The sequence below is a fragment of the Lipotes vexillifer genome, unplaced genomic scaffold, assembly GCF_000442215.2.
Source record: "Lipotes vexillifer unplaced genomic scaffold, Lipotes_vexillifer_v1.1 scaffold84, whole genome shotgun sequence".
Classification (NCBI taxonomy): domain Eukaryota; kingdom Metazoa; phylum Chordata; class Mammalia; order Artiodactyla; family Lipotidae; genus Lipotes; species Lipotes vexillifer.
In genome coordinates, this window is record NW_006783414.1 from 466,234 (window position 1) to 487,424 (window position 21,191).

The following is a 21,191-nucleotide window of genomic DNA, read 5'->3' on the forward strand; positions in this document are numbered from 1 at the left end:
GTAGGGAACAAACTTATGGACACCAAGGGGGGAAAATAGCGGGTGGGGTGGTGGTGGTGGGATGAATTGGGAGATTGGGATTGACATATATACACTAATATGTATAAAATAGAAACTAATAAGAACCTGCTGTATAAAAAAATAAAATTCAAAACAAAAATACAATGCTGAGTGCTGCAAATACTCAAAAAGTTTTAAAATCGCTTCTGCCTTTGGACAGTTGAAAAGACCCACAGAATAAAAACAGAATCTGGCTGGGAAAACCTTTAATCATTCTATTGGCTCAGGGTCTAGAGCATTTCCTGAGTCAGAGTACAATCATGGTTAAGTAGGTATGTGCAAAAATATAAAAGGTTCACAATCTATTATCTGCAAAATTGAGGTCCAGAATCTTGTATCTAAAAAAACCCTCTGAAAACAACTTTTTCCATTATTCACTTAGCAGCAAAACATGACCTGAAATGTCATAAAGGCAATTCAAAATCTCTATTTGTCCTGCTTACTATGGTTATTCATACATTTTGCTATAAAATTAATATATCTGACTACAGTGCTGGCCCAGACACACCTACAAATGTTAATATTGCACATTATATATGTTGTATGTTTTCTTTGTAAATCCCTCCTCCAAATCTGAATTCTGAAATATAAAGCAGCCCCAAGGTTTTGATAAGGGGTTGTGGAAACAGATATAAGTGAGCAAATAATCCTTCACCATCTACCCACTCAAACGCATCCAAAGACCGTATTCGTGATCTGCCTGTAAAACCACCGAGTACAAGTCTGCAGTTTTATATGCAAGACTAATTTATTTAATACTATCATTAATATTATAAATAGAATCTTACTTATAATTATGTAATATACATAATTGTGTGTGAATTCAGTAGGTATTCACATAATTAAGACTAACAATTAATAAAAAGGACTAACATTTACTAAATGTTTCTTGTACCAGGTGGTTGACATATTATCAAACTTAATTAAAACTGGACAAGTACATATTAGTAGGCTCATTATACAGTCGGGGCCAACGTGGCTCATAGTTTAAAGAACTTGCTTAAAATATCAGAATTAGTCAATGATGGTATAATTCAAAACCTTTGTCTATTTAAAAAAAAATCCACCTTCTGTACACTACCACATTGATGATCTCCAGTTGTTTATTTCATAAACCAATAAAGTTATAAGCAAACAACAAAACCTTGTGGACTGAGAAAGTTTCCAACGTCTGATGTGCAAAGTAGGGATTATTTTTGAACATTACAGTTACAAACGCATATAGAACTTAACATGTGCCAGATACTATTTTAAACATTTTATAGGTATTAACTCACCTAATTTGCACAATACCATGAGATAGGTGCTACTGTCTCCATTCTACAGATCAAAAAACTAAAGCATGGAGAGGATAAATAACTTGGAAAAGGTCATTAATAAGTGGTAGAGCTGAACTCACAACCTAGGCAGTCCTAGTTCTTCAAAATTACACTGTAGAAAGGCCATTATTTCAGTTTCTTTTAAAAATTCTAAATACATATACCCACATTCACTTTTTCCTTTTTCCATTTTACTAATAACTTTCGAAAAATCTGGCACAGACAGCACTGGACCAGCACTTTGAACCTAACCAGAGTGTCTAGAGTTGCCAGTTCTAGTTCCTTGACAACCAGTAACGTGTACTTTGTAATACCGGTGAAGTGACTGTGCTATTTATGTTTCCTTTTTGTTTAAAGGGGCTAGGCTTGTTCCATTAACTCCAAACTGAAGCTAAAGAGTAAACCTTAGATGACTAGAGGTTAGCAATCACAAGGAAGAAAGAAAATCCTACTTAAAGGCAGCATTTCTGAAGTTCTGCTATGTAAGTACGCCAAAGACCCTTCAAAAATCCTACATTGTGGCTGCAGGTTTCACTAAGAGCAATGTTCAAACAACTCTTTGGATGTGTGCTTTCTTTCCCTGCCTAAGTAGGATATAAATGATAAACAGAAGCTGGTCTCTTCAAGAAAAAGTAAAAAGACTAATAAGCCAAATGACTACCATTAAAGTTGTTAGAAGGAATGAGATGTTAACTCCACCATGGTGAAGAAATTGAAAAAAAAAAAAAAAGGGTTTAAAGGGCTACATTCAAAAGATCAGTTAATAACAAGTGTTAGTAAAGGTGTAGAGAAATTGGAACTCTAGTACACTGCTTGTGGAAATGTAAAGTGCCGCAGTCATTTTGGAAAAACAGTCTGGCAATTCCTCAAAACGTTAAATATAGTTAGCATTTGATCTAGCAATTCCACTTTTAGGTATATACCCAAGAGAAATGAAAACATTTGTTCACACAAAAAGTTGTACATGAATGTTCATAACAGCATTACTCATAATAGCCAAAAAGTAGAATCAACCCAAATGTCCATCAACTAATAAAGGGATAAACAAAGTATAGTATATTTATACAATGGAATCTTATTTGGCAATAAAAAGGAATGAGGTACTAATATATCCTACAATGTGGATGAACCTTGAAAATGTTATACCAAGCAAAAGAAGCCAGTCACAAAGAATTCCACTTATATGAAATACCCAGAATCTATACGGACAGAAAGTAGAACAGTGGTAGGTTAGGGCTGGAAGCATTGGCGAGTGATAACTAAAGAGTACAGGGTTACATTTCTTTTTTTTTTTTTTTTTTGGTCACACCATGCATGTACGGGATCTCAGTTCCCTGGTCAGTGATGGAACCTGTGCCCCCTACATTGGGAGAGCTGAGTCTTAACCACTGGACCACCAGGGAACTCCCCGGGGTTACTTTTTGAGGCAAGAAAAATGTTCTAAAATTGTGGTGGTTGGGATTTCCCTGGTGGTCCAGTGCGTAAGATTCCACTCTCCCAATGCAAGGGGCCCAGGTTTGATCCCTGGTAGGGGAACTAAATCCCGCATGCATGCCGCAACTAAGAGTTCACATGCCACAACTAAGAAGTCCACATGCTGCAACTAAAAGATTCCACATGCTGCAACAAAGATCCCGCGTGCCACAACTAAGACCTGGTGCAGCCAAAATAAATAAATAAATAAAATTAATATTAAAAAAATAAAACAAAATTGTGGTGATAGTTGCACAACTCACTGAATAAAAACCATTGAATTGTATACTTTAAATGGGCAAACTATATGGCATGTGAATTATATCACAATAAAGTTGTTATCAAAAAGAAAAAGTCTAAAGGGAATTATCAAAACCAACACCAAGGTAATTAAGTCAAATAATGTGACTCAGGGTACAGATTAAACCTCTTGGTTCATAGTTTAAATGAGTCAGAATCCTCCACTAGTCCGAGATCCAAGGGCAGGAATTCTGACTTAAGTCATTTTTATATCCATAGTGCTTGGCACATAGTAGTACTCAAACATTTGTTAAATAATAGGAGGGGGAAAAATCCTGTACCCAAGGAGCTATGCAATGACATGAGACACTCTCCACAGAGAAAGAGCATACCCTGTGAACCAAATATGGGAACTCAAGCACCAAAGTGGCAAAAAAAATTCCTCCCTACTGCAAGATATATCGTAGGTGGTGATTACAGAGGTAAGTCAATCAACAAGCATGTTAATTCCAGAAATATAAACACATTAAATTTATGTGGGAAATTTCTTTATGGGAAAAGAAATTAAATTTCAAAGTAACTGCCAGCCTCTCACTTCTGTGGGATCAAACAGGTCTGTTTTGTGAGTCAGTCAACCAAGACAGCTGCCCTGGGCCCTACGCTTGATGGGGACTCCAGGGAGCACTACACCTCACTCTCCTTTTCTGAAGATCATTAAATTACACTATCAAAATATTGGTCTTTAACAATATCCTATGGGGCCTATGAAAAGTACTGAGAGCATGGCCTCCTTTTTTTTTTAATATTTATTAACTTATTTTGGCTGCACTGGGTCTTAGTTGTGGCACGCAGGATCTTTGTTGTGGCATGTGGACTTCTTAGTTGCAGCACGCATGTGGGATCTAGTTCCCCGACCGGCTATCGAACCCGGGCCCCCGGAACTGGGAGCGCTCAGTCTTACCCACTGGACCATCACAAAAGTCCCTGGCCTCTTTTCTTTTTGTGTGTGTGTGTTTAACTTTTTTTTTAATTGGAGTATAGTTGATTTACAATGTTGTGTTAGTTTCAGGTGTACAGCACAGTGATTCAGTTATACATACATATATATGTTCTTTTTCAGATTCTTTTCCCTTATAGGTTATTACAAGATATTGAGTATAGTTCCCTGTGCTATACAGGTCCTTGTTGGTTACCTATTTTATTTTATTTTTTAAAAAATTTATTTATTATTTTTGGCTGCGTTGGGTCTTCGTTGCTACGTGCAGGCTTTCTCTAGTTGCGGCGAGCGGGGGCTACTCTTCGTTGCAGTGTGCAGGCTTCTTTCTCACTGAGGTGGCTTCTCCTGTTGTGAAGCATGGGCTCTAGGCATGCAGGCTTCAGTAGTTGTGACTGGCCTCTTTTCAAGTGCAGTTTATCTTGCAGCCCTGACAGGTTGTCTTTCTGATTCTCTATGCTTCTGGGCTCTGGTTGTGTGAAAAGGGATAATGAAACAAGAAATCTAGACTGTACACTTGTGATTTTGAGACTCTGAACATCAAATTAAAAGACCCTGGGTTCATATTTGTCCTAGAAGAGAGAAATTTGTCAGTACCTATAGAGGTGTTGCCTTCCACAGCCAAAACATGATCAGATATAGTCTGCTTCTATGAGAAGGCTTCTAAAAACTGTTTGAATAGTTGAAGTCTCATAAGACTTCAGTCTTACTTCTGAGCACATTAATAATATTAGGAAAAAAGCACCATTCCCCACATGAGTGCCATTTTTTTCTGCCTTTTTAGGCTTCACCCTATAAGCTTTCTCATTCATGAACTACTATAATGCTACTATTACCCAGAAAATTCTAATGCATCAGAAAACCTGTTATTACTCAGGAGAATGAAGAAATAACAAGAATTACCTCTTTAGACTTAAGTACGACAGACAGGCAACAAGTGTTAGGATGTGGAAGGAAAAGAAACCCACAAATAATTTGAATAGTCAAAGAAAATTAATGTTTCCCAGTATGTAAGAAGAGCCAATTTGAAAAATATATCCAAAAATGGATGGTCATAGTCATAAGTCTAGAAGCTATGTAACTTAGAATTTGTCATGGTAAGAAAATATATCTAGGACAGTATGTGACGAGAAGACTAAACCTATACTCTAACTTAATGTGAAAATTAAATGAAACAATCTATGTAAAATGCTTAACACCAAGCCAGGAATACAGTAAACACTGAAGCAAAGGTAGCTCTCTATTATTAGTGTGGAACAATGGAATAAACTACCTTACCATGGTAGTTGTTAACAATTCCTATCAGTGGAAGCAAAATCAAAACCTAGTCAGTGGTAGTGGGGATTAGAACACTAAAGGCATAGAGCTAACTCTCCCAAATATACAATTTTAGAATTCTATCCTGATACACCTAATCCTAAGACTCCAGAATCCTACCTTAACATAGAGACAACTATTTTGTCATAAATCAGTCACTATTTCAGAACCAAACCTGTTCATTCGTTTACAATAAGGACTTCCTGGTCCCGCAGAAGATAATCGATATCTTGGTCTTGTGGGAGAAGCTGGGCCACTGTAAAATATGTTGGGCTTTCTCTGATGACGAGGTTCTAAAAAAAAAATTATATGTATGTGACATATAAATATGTATAAAGACAATTTTGCTCTTCACCTAAATACTTACAATGATGCTACTTTCCATGAAAATACTAGTACATATCTACTGTAGAATATTTTACTGTACATGTTTTAAATCGTTTACGCCTGCAACGTTGCTGTTGAACATATATGTGTAGCATAGACAACAACTAACCAAAACACACACTGGCCATAAACAACCATTATGATTATACTGATGCATAATAGCTGATTATCAGCTTTGCATATGTATGCTCAGATGTATTGAGGTACAACTTTAACATAAATCAAAATCGATCCTATTTACACTAACTTATAAAATTAAGTACAGGGCTTCCGGGAAGATGGCGGAAGAGTAAGACGCGGAGATCACCTTTCTCCCCACAGATACACCAGAAATACATCTACACGTGTAACAACTCCTACAGAACACCTACTGAACGCTGGCAGAAGACCTCAGACCTCCCAAAAGGCAAGAAACCCCCCACGTAACTGGGTAGGGCAAAAGAAAAAAGAATAAACAGAGACAAAAGAATAGGGAAGGGACTTGCACCAGTGGGAGGGAGCTGTGAAAGAGGAAACGTTTCCACACACTAGGAAGCCCTTTCGCGGGCGGAGACTGCAGGTGGCGGAGGGGGAAAGCTTCGGAGCCACGGTGGAGAGCACAGTAACAGGGGTGCGGGGGGCGGGGGGCTCGCACAGAGATTCCCGCACAGAGGATCAGTGCCGACCGGCACTCACCAGCCCGAGAAACTTGTCTGCTCCCCCGCCGGGGCGGGCGGGGCTGGGAGCTGAGGCTCCGGCGGGGAGAGGACTGGGGTTCGCGGCATGAACACAGCCTGCAGGGGGTTAGTTCACCACGGATGGGCAGGAGGGAGTCCGGGGAAAAGTCTGGACCTGCCGAAAAGGCAAGGGACTTTTGCTTCCCTCTGTTTCCTGGTGCGTGAGAAGACGGGATAAAAACGCTACTTAAAGGAGCTCCAGAGACGGGCGTGAGCCGTGGCTAAAAGGGCATGAGACGCTAAGGCCGCTGCTGCCGCCACCAACAAGCCTTCGTGTGGGTACAGGTCACTATCCATACGCCACTTCCGGAGAGCCTGTGCAGCCCTCCACTTCCAGGTTGCCAGGGACAACTCCCCAGGGAGAACGCACGGCGCGCCTCAGGCTGGTGCAATGTCACGCTGGCCTCTGCCGCCGCAGGCTCGCCCTGCACTCCGTGCCCCTCCCCACCCCGGCCTGGGTGAGCTGGAGCCCCCGAATCAGCGGCTCCTCTGACCCCATCCTGTCTGAGCGAAGAACAGACGCCCTCCGGAGACCTACACACAGAGGCAGGGCCAAATCCAAAGCTGAGCCCTTGGGAGATGTGAGAACAAAGAAGAGAAAGGGAAATCTCTCCCAGCAGCCTCAGAAGCAGTGGATTAAAGCTCCACAATCAACTTGATGCACCCTGCATCTGTGGAATACATGAATAGACAACGAATCATCCCGAATTAAGGAGGTGGACTTTGAGAGCAAGATTTATGATTTTTTCCCCTTTTCCTCTTTTTGTGTGTATGTGTATGTTTCTGTGTGAGATTTTGTCTGTATAGCTTTGCTTCCACCATTTGTCCTAGGGCTCTATCCGTCCTTTTTTTTTCTCTTAATAATTATTTTTTTATTTTAATAACTTTATTATATTTTACTTCATTTTACTTTATCTTCTTTCTTTTTTTCCTTCCTTCCTTCCTCCCTCCTTCCCTCCCTCCTTTCTTTCTTTCTTCTTTCTTTCTAATTCTACTAATTCTTTCTTTCTACTTTTTCTCCCTTTTATTTTGAGTCGTGTGGATGAAAGGCTCTTGGTGCTGCAACCAGGAGTCAGTGCTGTGCCTCTGAGGTGGGAGAGCCAACTTCAGGACATTGGTCCACAAGAGACCTCCCAGCTCCACATAATATCAAACGGCGAAAATCTCCCAGAGATCTCCATCTCAACACTATCACCCAGCTTCACTCAACGACCAGCAAGCGACAGTGCTGAACATCCTATGCCAAACAACTAGCAAGACAGGAACACAACCAAACCCATTAGCAGAGAGGCTGCCTAAAATAATAAGTCCACAGACACCCCAAAACACACCACCAGACGTGGACCTGCCCACCAGAAAGACAAGATCCAGCCTCATCCACAAGAACACAGGCACTAGTCCCCTCCACCAGGAAGCCTACACAACCCACTGAACCAACCTTAGCCACTGGGGACAGACACCAAAAACAACGGGAACTATGAACCTGCAGCCTGCAAAAAGGAGACCCCAAGCACAGTAAGATAAGCAAAATGAGAAGACAGAAAAACACACAGCAGATGAAGGAGCAAGATAAAAACCCACCAGACCTAACAAATGAAGAGGAAATAGGCAGTCTACCTGAAAAAGAATTCAGAGTAATGATAGTAAAGATGATCCAAAATCCTGGAAATGCAAGAAACATTTAACAAGGACCTAGAAGAACTAAAGAGGAAACAAACAATGATGAACAACACAACACATAAACATGAACAACACAATAAATGAAATGAGAAAGACTCTAGATGGGATCAATAGCAGAATAACTGAGGCAGAAGAACGGATAAGTAACCGGGAAGATAAAATAGTGGAAATAACTACTGCAGAGCAGAATAAAGAAACAAGAATGAAACGAACTGACGACAGTCTCAGAGACCTCTGGGACAACATTAAATGCACCAACATTCGAATTATAGGGGTTCCAGAAGAAGAAGAGAAGAAGAAAGGGACTGAGAAAATATTTGAAGAGATTATAGTTGAAAACTTCCCTAATATGGGAAAGGAAATAGTCAATCAAGTCCATGAAGCACAGAGAGTCCCATACAGGATAAATCCAAGGAGAAATACGCCAAGACACATATTAATCAAACTGTCAAAAATTAAATACAAAGAAAACATATTAAAAGCAGCAAGGGAAAAACAACAAATAACACACAAGGGAATCCCCATAAGGTTAACAGCTGATCTTTCAGCAGAAACTCTGCAAGCCAGAAGGGAGTGGCAGGACATATTTAAAGTGATGAAGGAGAAAAACCTGCAACCAAGATTACTCTACCCAGCAAGGATCTCATTCAGATTTGACGGAGAAATTAAAACCTTTACAGACAAGCAAAAGCTGAGAGAGTTCAGCACCACCAAACCAGCTCTACAATAACTGCTAAAGGAACTTCTCCAGGCAAGAAGCACAAGAAAAGGAAAAGACCTACAATAACGAACCCAAAACAATTAAGAAAATGGGAATAGGAACATACATATCAATAATTACCTTAAATGTAAATGGACTAAATGCTCCCACCAAAAGACACAGGTTGGCTGAATGGATACAAAAACAAGACCCATATATTTGCTGTCTACAAGAGACCCACTTCAGACCTAGAGACACATACAGACTGAAAGTAAGGGGATGGAAAAAGATATTTCATGCAAATGGGAACCAAAAGAAAGCTGGAGTAGCAATTCTCATATCAGACAAAATAGACTTTAAAATAAAGACTATTAGAAGAGACAAAGAAGGGCACTACATAATGATCAAGGGATCGATCCAAAAAGAAGATATAACAATTGTAAATATTTATGCACCCAACATAGGAGCACCTCAATACCTAAGCCAGATACTAACAGCCATAAAAGGGGATATCAACAGTAACACATTCATAGTAGGGGACTTTAACACCCCACTTTCACCAATGGACAGATCATCCAAAATGAAAATAAATAAGGAAACACAAGCTTTAAATGATACATTAAACAAGATGGACTTAATTGATATTTATAGGACATCCCATCCAAAAAAACAGAACACACATTTTTCTCTAGTGCTCATGGAACATTCTCCAGGATAGATCATAGCTTGGGTCACAAATCAAGCCTTGGTAAATTTAAGAAAATCGAAGTTGTATCAAGTATCTTTTCCGACCACAATGCTATGAGACTAGATATCAATTACAGGAAAAGATCTGTAAAAAATACAAACACATGGAGGATAAACAACACACTACTTAATAACAAAGTGATCAGTGAAGAAATCAAAGAGGAAATTAAAAAATACCTAGAAACAAATGACAATGGAGACACGACGACCCAAAACCTATGGTATACAGCAAAAGCAGTTCTAAGAGGGAAGTTTATAGCAATACAAGCCTACTTTAAGAAACAGGAAACATCTCGAATAAACAACCTAACCTTGCACCTAAAGCAATTAGAGGAAGAAGAACCAAAAAACCCCAAAGTTAGCAGAAGAAAAGAAATCATAAAAATCAGATCAGAAATAAATGAAACAGAAATGAAGGAAACAATAGCAAAGATCAATAAAACTAAAAGCTGGTTCTTTGAGAAGATAAACAAAATTGATAAACCGTCAGCCAGACTCATCAAGAAAAAAAGGGAGAAGACTCAAATCAATAGAATTAGAAATGAAACAGGAGAAGTAACAACTGACACTGCAGAAATACGAAGGATCATGGGAGATTACTACAAGCAACTCTATGCCGATAAAATGGACAACCTGGAAGAAATGGACAAATTCTTAGAAATGCACAACGTGCCACGACTGAACCAGGAAGAAATAGAAAATATGAACAGACCAATCAAAAGCACTGAAATTGAAACTGTGATTAAAAATCTTCCAACAAACAAAAGCCCAGGACCAGGTGGCTTCACAGGCGAATTCTATCAAACATTTAGAGAAGAGCTAACACCTATCCTTCTCAAACTCTTCCAAAATATAGCAGAGGGAGGAACACTCCCAAACTCATTCTACGAGGCCACCATCACCCTGATACCAAAACCAGACAAGGATGTCAAAAAGAAAGAAAACTACAGGCCAATATCACTGATGAACATAGATGCAAAAATCCTCAACAAAATACTAGCAAACAGAATCCAACAGCACATTAAAAGGATCATACACCATGATCAAGTGGGGTTTATTCCAGGAATGCAAGGATTCTTCAATATACGCAAATCTATCAATGTGATTAACCATATTAACAAATTGAAGGAGAAAAACCATATGATCATCTCAATAGATGCAGAGAAAGCTTTTGACAAAATTCAACACCCATTTATGATAAAAACCCTGCAGAAAGTAGGTGTAGAGGGAACTTTCCTCAATATAATAAAGGCCGTATATGACAAGCCCACAGCCAACATCATCCTCAATGGCGAAAAACTGAAAGCATTTCCACTAAGGTCAGGAACAAGACAAGGTTGCCCACTCTCACCACTCTTATTCAACATAGTTTTGGAAGTTTTAGCCACAGCAATCAGAGAAGAAAAGGAAATAAAAGGAATCCAAATCGGAAAAGAAGAAGTAAAGCTGTCACTGTTTGCAGATGACATGATACTATACATAGAGAATCCTAAAGATGCTACCAGAAAACTACTAGAGCTAATCAATGAATTTGGTAAAGTAGCAGGATACAAAATTAATGCACAGAAATCTCTGGCATTCCTATATACTAACGATGAAAAATCTGAAAGTGAAATCAAGAAAACACTCCCATTTACCATTGCAACAAAAAGAATAAAATATCTAGGAATAAACCTACCTAAGGAGACAAAAGACCTGTATGCAGAAAATTATAAGACACTGATGAAAGAAATTAAAGATGATACAAACAGATGGAGAGATATACCATGTTCTTGGATTGGAAGAATCAACATTGTGAAAATGACTCTACTCCCCAAAGCAATCTATAGATTCAATGCAATCCCTATCAAACTACCACTGGCATTTTTCACAGAACTAGAACAAAAAATTTCACAATTTGTATGGAAACACAAAAGACCCCGAATAGCCAAAGCAATCTTGAGAACAAAAAATGGAGCTGGAGGAATCAGGCTGCCTGACTTCAGACTATACTACAGATAAACCATTAGCCAGACTCATCAAGAAAAAAAGGGAGAAGACTCAAATCAATAGAATCAGAAATGAAAAAGGAGAAGTAACAACTGACACTGCAGAAATAAAAAAAATCATGAGGGATTACTACAAGCAACTCTATGCCAATAAAATGGACAATCTGGAAGAAATGGACAAATTCTTAGAAATGCACAAACTGCCAAGACTGAATCAGGAAGAAATAGAAAATATGAACAGACCAATCACAAACACTGAAATTGAAACTGTGATTAAAAATCTTCCAACAAACAAAAGCCCAGGACCAGATGGCTTCACAGGCGAATTCTATCAAACATTTAGAGAAGAGCTAACACCTATCCTTCTCAAACTCTTCCAAAATATAGCAGAGGGAGGAACACTCCCAAACTCATTCTACGAGGCCACCATCACCTTGATACCAAAACCAGACAAGGATGTCACAAAGAAAGAAAACTACAGGCCAATATCACTGATGAACATAGATGCAAAAATCCTCAACAAAATACTAGCAAACAGAATCCAACAGCACATTAAAAGGATCATACACCATGATCAAGTGGGGTTTATTCCAGGAATGCAAGGATTCTTCAATATACGCAAATCTATCAATGTGATTAACCATATTAACAAATTGAAGGAGAAAAACCATATGATCATCTCAATAGATGCAGAGAAAGCTTTTGACAAAATTCAACACCCATTTATGATAAAAACCCTGCAGAAAGTAGGTGTAGAGGGAACTTTCCTCAATATAATAAAGGCCGTATATGACAAGCCCACAGCCAACATCATCCTCAATGGCGAAAAACTGAAAGCATTTCCACTAAGGTCAGGAACAAGACAAGGTTGCCCACTCTCACCACTCTTATTCAACATAGTTTTGGAAGTTTTAGCCACAGCAATCAGAGAAGAAAAGGAAAGTAAAAGAATCCAAATGGGAAAATAAGAAGTAAAGCTGTCACTGTTTGCAGATGACATGATACGATACATAGAGAATCCTAAAGATGCTACCAGAAAACTGCTAGAGCTAATGAATGAATTTGGTAAGTAGCAGGATACAAAATTAATGCACAGAAATCTCTGGCATTCCTATACACTAATGATGAGAAATCTGAAAGTGAAATCAAGAAAACACTCCCATTTACCATTGCAACAAAAAGAATAAAATATCTAGGAATAAACCTACCTAAGGAGACAAAAGACCTGTATGCAGAAAATTATAAGACACTGATGAAAGAAATTAAAGATGATACAAACAGATGGAGAGATATACCATGTTCTTGGATTGGAAGAATCAACATTGTGAAAATGACTCTACTACCCAAAGCAATCTATAGATTCAATGCAATCCCTATCAAACTACCACTGGCATTTTTCACAGAACTAGAACAAAAAATTTCACAATTTGTATGGAAACACAAAAGACCCCGAATAGCCAAAGCAATCTTGAGAACAAAAAATGGAGCTGGAGGAATCAGGCTCCCTGACTTCAGACTATACTACAAAGCTACAGTAATCAAGACAGTATGGTACTGGCACAAAAACAGAAAGATAGATCAATGGAACAGGATAGAAAGCCCAGAGATAAACCCATGCACATATGGTCACCTTATCTTTGATAAAGGAGGCAGGAATGTACAGTGGAGAAAGGACAGCCTCTTCAATAAGTGGTGCTGGGAAAACTGGACAGGTACATGTAAAAGTATGAGATTAGATCACTCCCTAACACCATACACAAAAATAAGCTCAAAATGGATTAAAGACCTAAATGTAAGGCCAGAAACTATCAAACTCTTAGAGGAAAACATAGGCAGAACACTCTATGACATAAATCACAGCAAGATCCTTTTTGACCCACCTCCTAGAGAAATGGAAATAAAAACAAAAATAAACAAATGGGACCTAATGAAACTTCAAAGCTTTTGCACAGCAAAGGAAACCATAAACAGACAAAAAGACAACTGTCAGAATGGGAGAGAATATTTGCAAATGAAGCAACTGACAAAGGATTAATCTCCAAAATTTATAAGCAGCTCATGCAGCTTAATAACAAAAAAACAAACAACCCAGTCCAAAAATGGGCAGAAGACCCAAATAGACATTTCTCTAAAGAAGATATACGGACTGCCAACAAACACATGAAAAATGCTCAACATCACTAATCATTAGAGAAATGCAAATCAAAACTACAATAAGATATCATCTCACACCAGTCAGAATGGCCATGATCAAAAAATCTAGAAACAATAAATGCTGGAGAGAGTGTGGAGAAAAGGGAACCCTCTTGCACTGTTGGTGGGAATGTAAATTGATACAGCCACTGTGGAGAACAGTATGGAGGTTCCTTAAAAAAGTATAAATAGAACTACCATATGACCCAGCAATCCCACTACTGGGCATATACCCTGAGAAAACCATAATTCAAAGAGTCATGTACCAAAATGTTCATTGCAGCTCTATTTACAATAGCCTGGAGATGGAAACAACCTAAGTGTCCATCATCGGATGAATGGATAAAGAAGATGTGGCACATATATACAATGGAATATTACTCAGCCATAAAAAAAAACGAAATTGAACTATCTGTAATGAGGTGGATAGGCCTAGAGTCTGTCATTCAGAGTGAAGTAAGTTAGAAAGAGAGACAAATACCGTATGCTAACACATATATATGGAATTTAAGAAAAAAAAAAATGTCATGAAGAGCCTAGGAGTAAGACAGGAATAAAGACCTAGACCTATGAGAGAATGGATTTGAGGATATGGGGAGGGGGAAGGGTAAGCCGTGACAAAGCGAGAGAGAGGCACGGACATATATACACTACCAAAAGTAAGGTAGATAGCTAGTGGGAAGCAGCTGCATAGCACAGGGAGATCAGCTCGGTGCTTTGTGACCACCTGGAGGGGTGGGATAGGGAGGGTGGGAGGGAGGGAGACGTAAGAGGGAAGAGATATGGGAACATATGTATATATATATATATAACTGATTCATTTTGTTGTAAAGCGGAAACTAACACACCATTGTAAAGCAATTATACTCCAATAAAGATGTTAAAAAAAAATAAAGTACAAAGCTGTGAAAAGTAAAATAATTAAAGACAGACATGAAATTTCAAAATAACCCAATTATTTACTTTCATCAAGGCTAACATTTAACTTTCTTTAGAAGAAATAACTTCTTGCACATCTTGGGTAAGTTATGAAAGACAAGAGCCATGAGTATTCTGCAAAATGAAAACATGAAAAATAATAACAGAAGAAAGGCAGTGAAGATAAAGGAAACCTGATTACATCTTCTCCTGGAAAAAAAAAAAAAAGATAGCACTTACTTTCCAGTGGAGCCTGATAGTAAACAGTAGCTTTTCTCTGTCTAAGATAATATCGTTTCTGATTATCTTCTTCTCCATCCTCTTCATCTTCATCGTCATCATCTTCATCATCGTCATCTTCTTCATCATCATCTTCATCTTCACCATCATCTTCATCTTCCTGGTCTTCACCCTCTTCGGATGACTCTACAATTAAGAAACATTTACTTTCAGGCTTCTCACCCAAATGCTAACAATTTTTAAAATAGGGGAATAGAAAAAGACTCTCCTTTTAAAATTTATTTACTTCTAGGTTGTTCATAGAAAGAATCTGTAATTCTGCAACATCAAATGAAGATTTTTAAAAAATGAAGTAAAAAACTATAGAATTAAAAACAACTAGGGGAAGGAAAAAAGTAGTTTAAAGGCTACTACCAGTACATACCAAACTAAAGTTTAGAGCGTTACTGCTAATTTCATTGATATAGTGGACTTCTGGCTGCCACTGAGTTACATGCAGAATAACTCAAATAATCTACTCAAGATATGTAAAACACCCTCACCAAACATTTAAAATGCATTTCGGAAAACTGATTTTCATTCAATAAAAGTTCTAAGAAATTGCAGCAGTAAGTCCTAAACAAAATAGTAAAACTCAACTTTAACTTTTAACTCAAACAGGTAGAGAGAGAGGTGCTGTCTGTAGATGTATTATACAAGCAAACCAGTTTCATTTGTTTTAGCATGTTTAAGTACTTTTCCAACAAAACATATTACCCTTTTATCTCCCCTGCCTTCACTTTTTCTTTGAAACTATGATAACCCTAATTTATCATAAACTACCATAAATGTCACAGCTTCTGAATAAAAAGGCCATATTCTGCTAAATAAAACCCAGAAGATAGAACAAGAGAAAAGACTAACCCACACTGCCTTCTTGATTGTCAGTTGTTTCTTCATCAGTTCTTTGAATATCTTTTTGTTTTCCTCTTGTGTACATATTAAGATTCCCCTAAAAATGTGTAAATAAAATCCATTAACGTTTAGTATGTTTATTTAAAAAAATCCAGTAGGGCCTTCCAATCCTACTGAAAATGAAGATATTTCCAGGTATAAACTCTTAAAACTCCAGCAATAACTAGTGACTGATCAAACAAATGCTGAACAAAATGATGAATAATTTAACCAGAAAATGGATAGGTTCTAGAGAAAAAAGGTTAAACTGAAGATTATTAAATCATCCCCTTAATGGAAGAATATATTTACTTCTTCTGTTTCATTAAACACTCCCAAGTCTTCAAGTTCTCTCATTCGCTGTCTACGCATCTTCTTCATATCATCCATTTTTTGAAGTACAGCTTCAGCAGTGCTTTAAAAAAAATGATATAAAAATAAGCTAAAACTGTAAAAGAGTAGTATATTTTAGGACTTCCCTGGTGGCGCACTGGTTAAGAATCCGCCTGCCAATGCAGGGGACACAGGTTCGAGCCCTAGTCCGGGAAGACCCCACATGCCGCGGAGCGACTAAGCCCATGCGCCACAGCTACTGAGCCTACAATATATAGAGCCCACACTCCGCAACAAGAGAAGCCACCACAATGAGAAGCCTGTGCACCACAACGAAGAGTAGCCCTAGCTCGACGCAACTAAAGAAAGCTCGCATGCAGCAACGGAGACCCAACGCAGCCAGAAATAAAGAAATTTATTTAAAAAATAAAAGAGCAGTATATTTTTTAAAACTTCATTTTTCTTCCATTGTACTCTCTGAGTGCTGGGATTTTAAATACCTTTAATAGAAGCACTGATTTACTAATGTAAAAATATTTCATATTCTTTTTAAGAATTTAAATACACATACAGAATTATTACATAGTCCTCTAATAATCACTCTCCTTTATACTTTACATAAACTGAATGCATTAAATACTCCCGCTAGTCAAAACTTAGCCCCCAACAAAAAGTTTTTGCCTGCTAAATAATCTTGATCTAAATTTTTACTTACTTTGTTATAAGTTTGTCAAATAGTACAGACTGGTTCATGCTACCATAACGACTTCTAATCCTGCAACTTCGGCGAACTTCAACATCACCATTCTCTTCATGCAAGCGTTCTGTCTTTTGAACTATGTTTCTAGTCCTCAATGACCGAGTAACTGTAATTACTTTGTCTTCATACATGTGTACATAAAAGCAAGTAGAAAGATTTGAAATAACAGCATTTATAAAACAATTCTAAAATGAACAACTGAATAGCTACACTTTCATATAACGAAATTTTAGTTTCTTGAACTTACCCTTCTCAAAAATACTAGAAAACAAAAATAAAGTTACAACATACACCTACCATAGGTCCAGCCATACCACTCTCAAGAAAAAATGAAAGCTATATATATAATACAAAGACTTGTACACAATGTTCAAAGCAGTTTTGTGACAGTCCCCAAATGGAAACAACCCAAATGTCCATCAAAAGATGAAATTGTGGGAAACAACCTAAGTGTCCATCAATAGGTGAATGGATAAAGATGTGGAATATACACACAATAGAATATTATTTAGCCATGAGAAAGGACATCCTGCTCTTTGCAGTAATATGGATGGACATTGAGGGCATTATACTAAGTGAAATAAGTCAGAGAAAGACAAATACTGAATGATATCACTTACATTTTCAATCTAGAAAAACCAAACTCATAGAAACAGAGACTAGAATGATGGTTACAAAAGACTGCGAAGTGAGAGAAAAAGGGGAGATTGTTAGTCAAAGAGTACAAATTTTCAGCCATAAAATGAGTAAGTTCTGGGGCTCTAATGTACAGCAGAGTGGCTATAGTTAGTAATACTGTATTGCAGGGGTCCCCAACCCACAAGCCTGTTAGGAACCAGACCACACAGCAGGAAGTGAGCAGCAGGTGATCAAGCGAAGCTTCATCTGTATTTACAGTCGCTCCCCATCACTTGCATTACCGCCTGAGCTCCGCCTCCTGTCAGATCACTGGCGGCATTAGATTGTCATAGGAGCTCAAACCCTACTGTGAACTGCACATGCAAGGGATCTAGGTTGCACATTCCTTATGAGAACCTAATGCCCAATGATCTGAGGTGGAGCTGAGGCGTGATGCTAGCGCTGGGGAGCGGGTGCAAATACATATTATCATTAGCAGAGAGATTTGACTGCACAGAGACCATAATAAATCAATTGCTTGCCGACTCATACCAAAACGCTATCAGTGAGTGGCAAGTGAAAACAAGCTCAGGGCTCCCACTGATTCTGCATTATGGTGAGTTGTATAATTATTTCATTATATATTACAATGTAATAATAACAGAAATAAGGTTCACAATAAATGTAATGCTCTTGAATCATCCCCAAACCATCCCCCCAACACCCCTGCCCCCCGGTCCACGGAAAAATTGTCTTCCATGAAATTGGTCCCTGGTGCCAAACAGGATGGAGACCGCTACCATATTGTATACTTGAAAGTTGCTGGGAGAGTGGATCTTGAGTGTTCTCAGCACAAAAAAGAAATGGGAATTATGTGACATGATGCAGGTGTTAGATAAAGCCACGGTAATAATCATTTTGCAATATATATAAGTATCAAATCAACAATGCAATGTACTCCTTAAGTTAAGACAATGTTATATGCCAATTATATTAAAATAAAGCTAAGGAAAAAAAATTGTGGTATATCCACATAATGGAATACTACTCAGCAATAAAAAGCAATAACATGGATGATACTGAAAGTAATTATGCTGAGTCAAAGAAGCCAAAGAAGAATGCATGCCGTATAATTCTATTAATATAAAACTCTAGACAATACAAACTCACCATACTCTACAGCACTCTGTAGAGTGCTGTCACACTCTACAGTGACAGCAAGCAGATTGGTGGCTGCTCAGGAATCTTGGGTCATGGAGAGAAGCTAGAGGAGCCAGGAGCGATTACAAAGGGGCCTGAGGAAATCCTGGAGGGTGATGGTTATCTTTACTACCTTATCGTGGTGATGGTTTGACAGCATGCACTTATATCAAAACCAAACAAACTGTACACTTCAAATATGGAGTTTATTGTATGTAAGACAATATGCCTGTAAACAAAATACTAAATACATGCTTTAAAAAATTTAAATGCCTTTAACATTACTTACCTTCTTTGCACTCTTCTTTTTTTTTATCAGCCTGCTGTCTGGCCAACTGCCTATATGAAAAAAATACAGCAAATAATTCAAAATAATTTTAAATCCTATATTTTATAATACTACAAACTAGGACCAAAAATTAAATCAGCTTGTAGAGTAAATACTTAGAGTTACCTAAAAACCAGTGAAAAAATAGCGTGAGAATACCTTTGCTTATATATTGTTATGGCTAAACAAAGGCTGAGAACCCTGTTGTGAAATTCAATGATATACAGCTGTGTCTTAGTAACAGCAGGGGATTGGTTCCAGGACCCCACATGGATACCAAAATCCAAGGATGCTCAAGTCTCTTATATAAAACGGCATAGTATTTGCATATAAGCTCTGCCCATCCCCCCCCTTTTTTTTGCGGTACGCGGGCCTCTCACTGTTGCGGCCTCTCCCATTGCGGAGCACAGGCTCTGGATGCGCAGGCTCAGCAGCCATGGCTCACGGGCCCAGCCGCACCGCGGCATGTGGGATCTTCTCGGACTGGGGCACGAACCCGCGTCCCCTGCATCGGCAGGCGGACTCTCAACCACTGCGCCACCAGGGAAGCCCCATCCTCTTGTATTTTATTTTTTTAATAAATTTATTTTTGGCTGCGTTGTGTCTTCCTTGCTGCGCGCGAGCTTTCTCTAGCTGCCGCAAGTGGGGGCTACTCTTCATTGAGGTGCACAGGCTTCTCTTGTCGTGGAACACGGGCTCTTGGCACGCGGGCTTCAGTAGTTGTGGCACGTGGGCTCAGTAGTTGTGGCACATGGGCTTAGGTGTTCTGCCGCATGTGGGAATCTTCCCGGACCAGGGCTCAAACACGTGTCCCCTGCGTTGGCAGGCAGATTCTTAACCACTGTGCCATCAGGGAAGCCTGTCCTCTTGTATACTTTAAATCTCCTCTAGTTTACTTATGATACCTAATACAATGTAAATACTATGTAAACAGTTGTTGGTGAGTGGTAAATTCAAGTTTTGCTTCTTGGAGATTTCTGGAATTTGGGGGGAGGGGATATTTTCAATCCACTCTTGGTTGAATCTGCACATGCAGAACCAGTGGATACAGAGGGCCAACTGTATGCATTAACTTTTAGCTAAACAGAATTAATCAGAACAAAGTATCTTACTTAAAACAAGAAATGAAATCCTTAGCCTAAGTATTTAGGTATAACTAAACTATTAAGCACTGAGTAAAAACAAGACAGTGTGTTTTATACCACAGAGATATAGTGGTCCCACATCCTTGAGGACCTATAAACATGTTACAGAACTTAGTGACATGTTCATTTCCTTCTACGAACATTTGCTGGCTACAATCTTTACATGACATGCATTATCATTCACATGTAGAGTCACATTTGTGAATCAGATATCCCACCTACAAACTGGTATACAGAATCTGTTGAATTGCAAAGAACACCTTCCAAAGCTTAAACAAAGTATCCTTCTCTCATCTTTTCCCCCAAATCCACTGAACACAAAGCAGTATGTCTCATTAACCTATTTTTAGGGACTCAATTTTCCATACTTGGATAGGCTATATCTATTAATCAACCTATGAATCAAGCAATATTTGCAAGTGTGCTGGTTAAACCCATGGAGTTTCAAATGGAACACTTTAAAATAAAACAAAACCATCTTATCCAGAAGAGCTAACTCATGTGTCCTCCTGACAATGTAAGTCATCATTAATTCCTTATCTTTTTTGGAACACAGGTAAGAACCAAGAACAAAATAAAAAACCTTTCAGCAATCCATCTACAGATCAAGGTCTAGTTTGTTCACAGACTTTTCTCATAAAGGAGACCCTCCCTCCATACCATGTAGGTCTACACTTTTATAAACCAGACCCCCTATCAGGTGCTAGGGATACAAAGACTAAAGCAGTGCTTTTTTTCTGGGTTTTCTTTTTTTTTCTTTTTTTTGCCTGTAGGGGAAGGGAAGCACTTTTTACCCTTGCAGGGGTTGCTATACTTGTTCTTAAACAGCTAGATAATAAATATTTTTGGCTTGTCAGTTTCTGTCATAACTACTTATACAACTCTAACAGTGAAGCAGGAAT

General features: G+C 38.4%; 1 protein-coding gene across 1 annotated transcript in view; it reads right to left on the reverse strand.

Moving 5' to 3' along the window:
* ATAD2 (ATPase family AAA domain containing 2) overlaps positions 1 to 21,191 on the reverse strand; it is a 77,981-nt gene that overhangs the window by 37,161 nt on the left and 19,629 nt on the right. Inside the window, exons 3-8 of the mRNA XM_007456037.1 lie at positions 19,106 to 19,155; positions 16,954 to 17,119; positions 16,218 to 16,320; positions 15,876 to 15,963; positions 14,973 to 15,158; positions 5,579 to 5,696 (exon numbers count right to left, since the gene is read on the reverse strand). Of these exons, the coding sequence (XP_007456099.1) occupies positions 5,579 to 5,696; positions 14,973 to 15,158; positions 15,876 to 15,963; positions 16,218 to 16,320; positions 16,954 to 17,119; positions 19,106 to 19,155 (711 nt within the window). The remainder of the gene's footprint in view (positions 1 to 5,578; positions 5,697 to 14,972; positions 15,159 to 15,875; positions 15,964 to 16,217; positions 16,321 to 16,953; positions 17,120 to 19,105; positions 19,156 to 21,191) is intronic.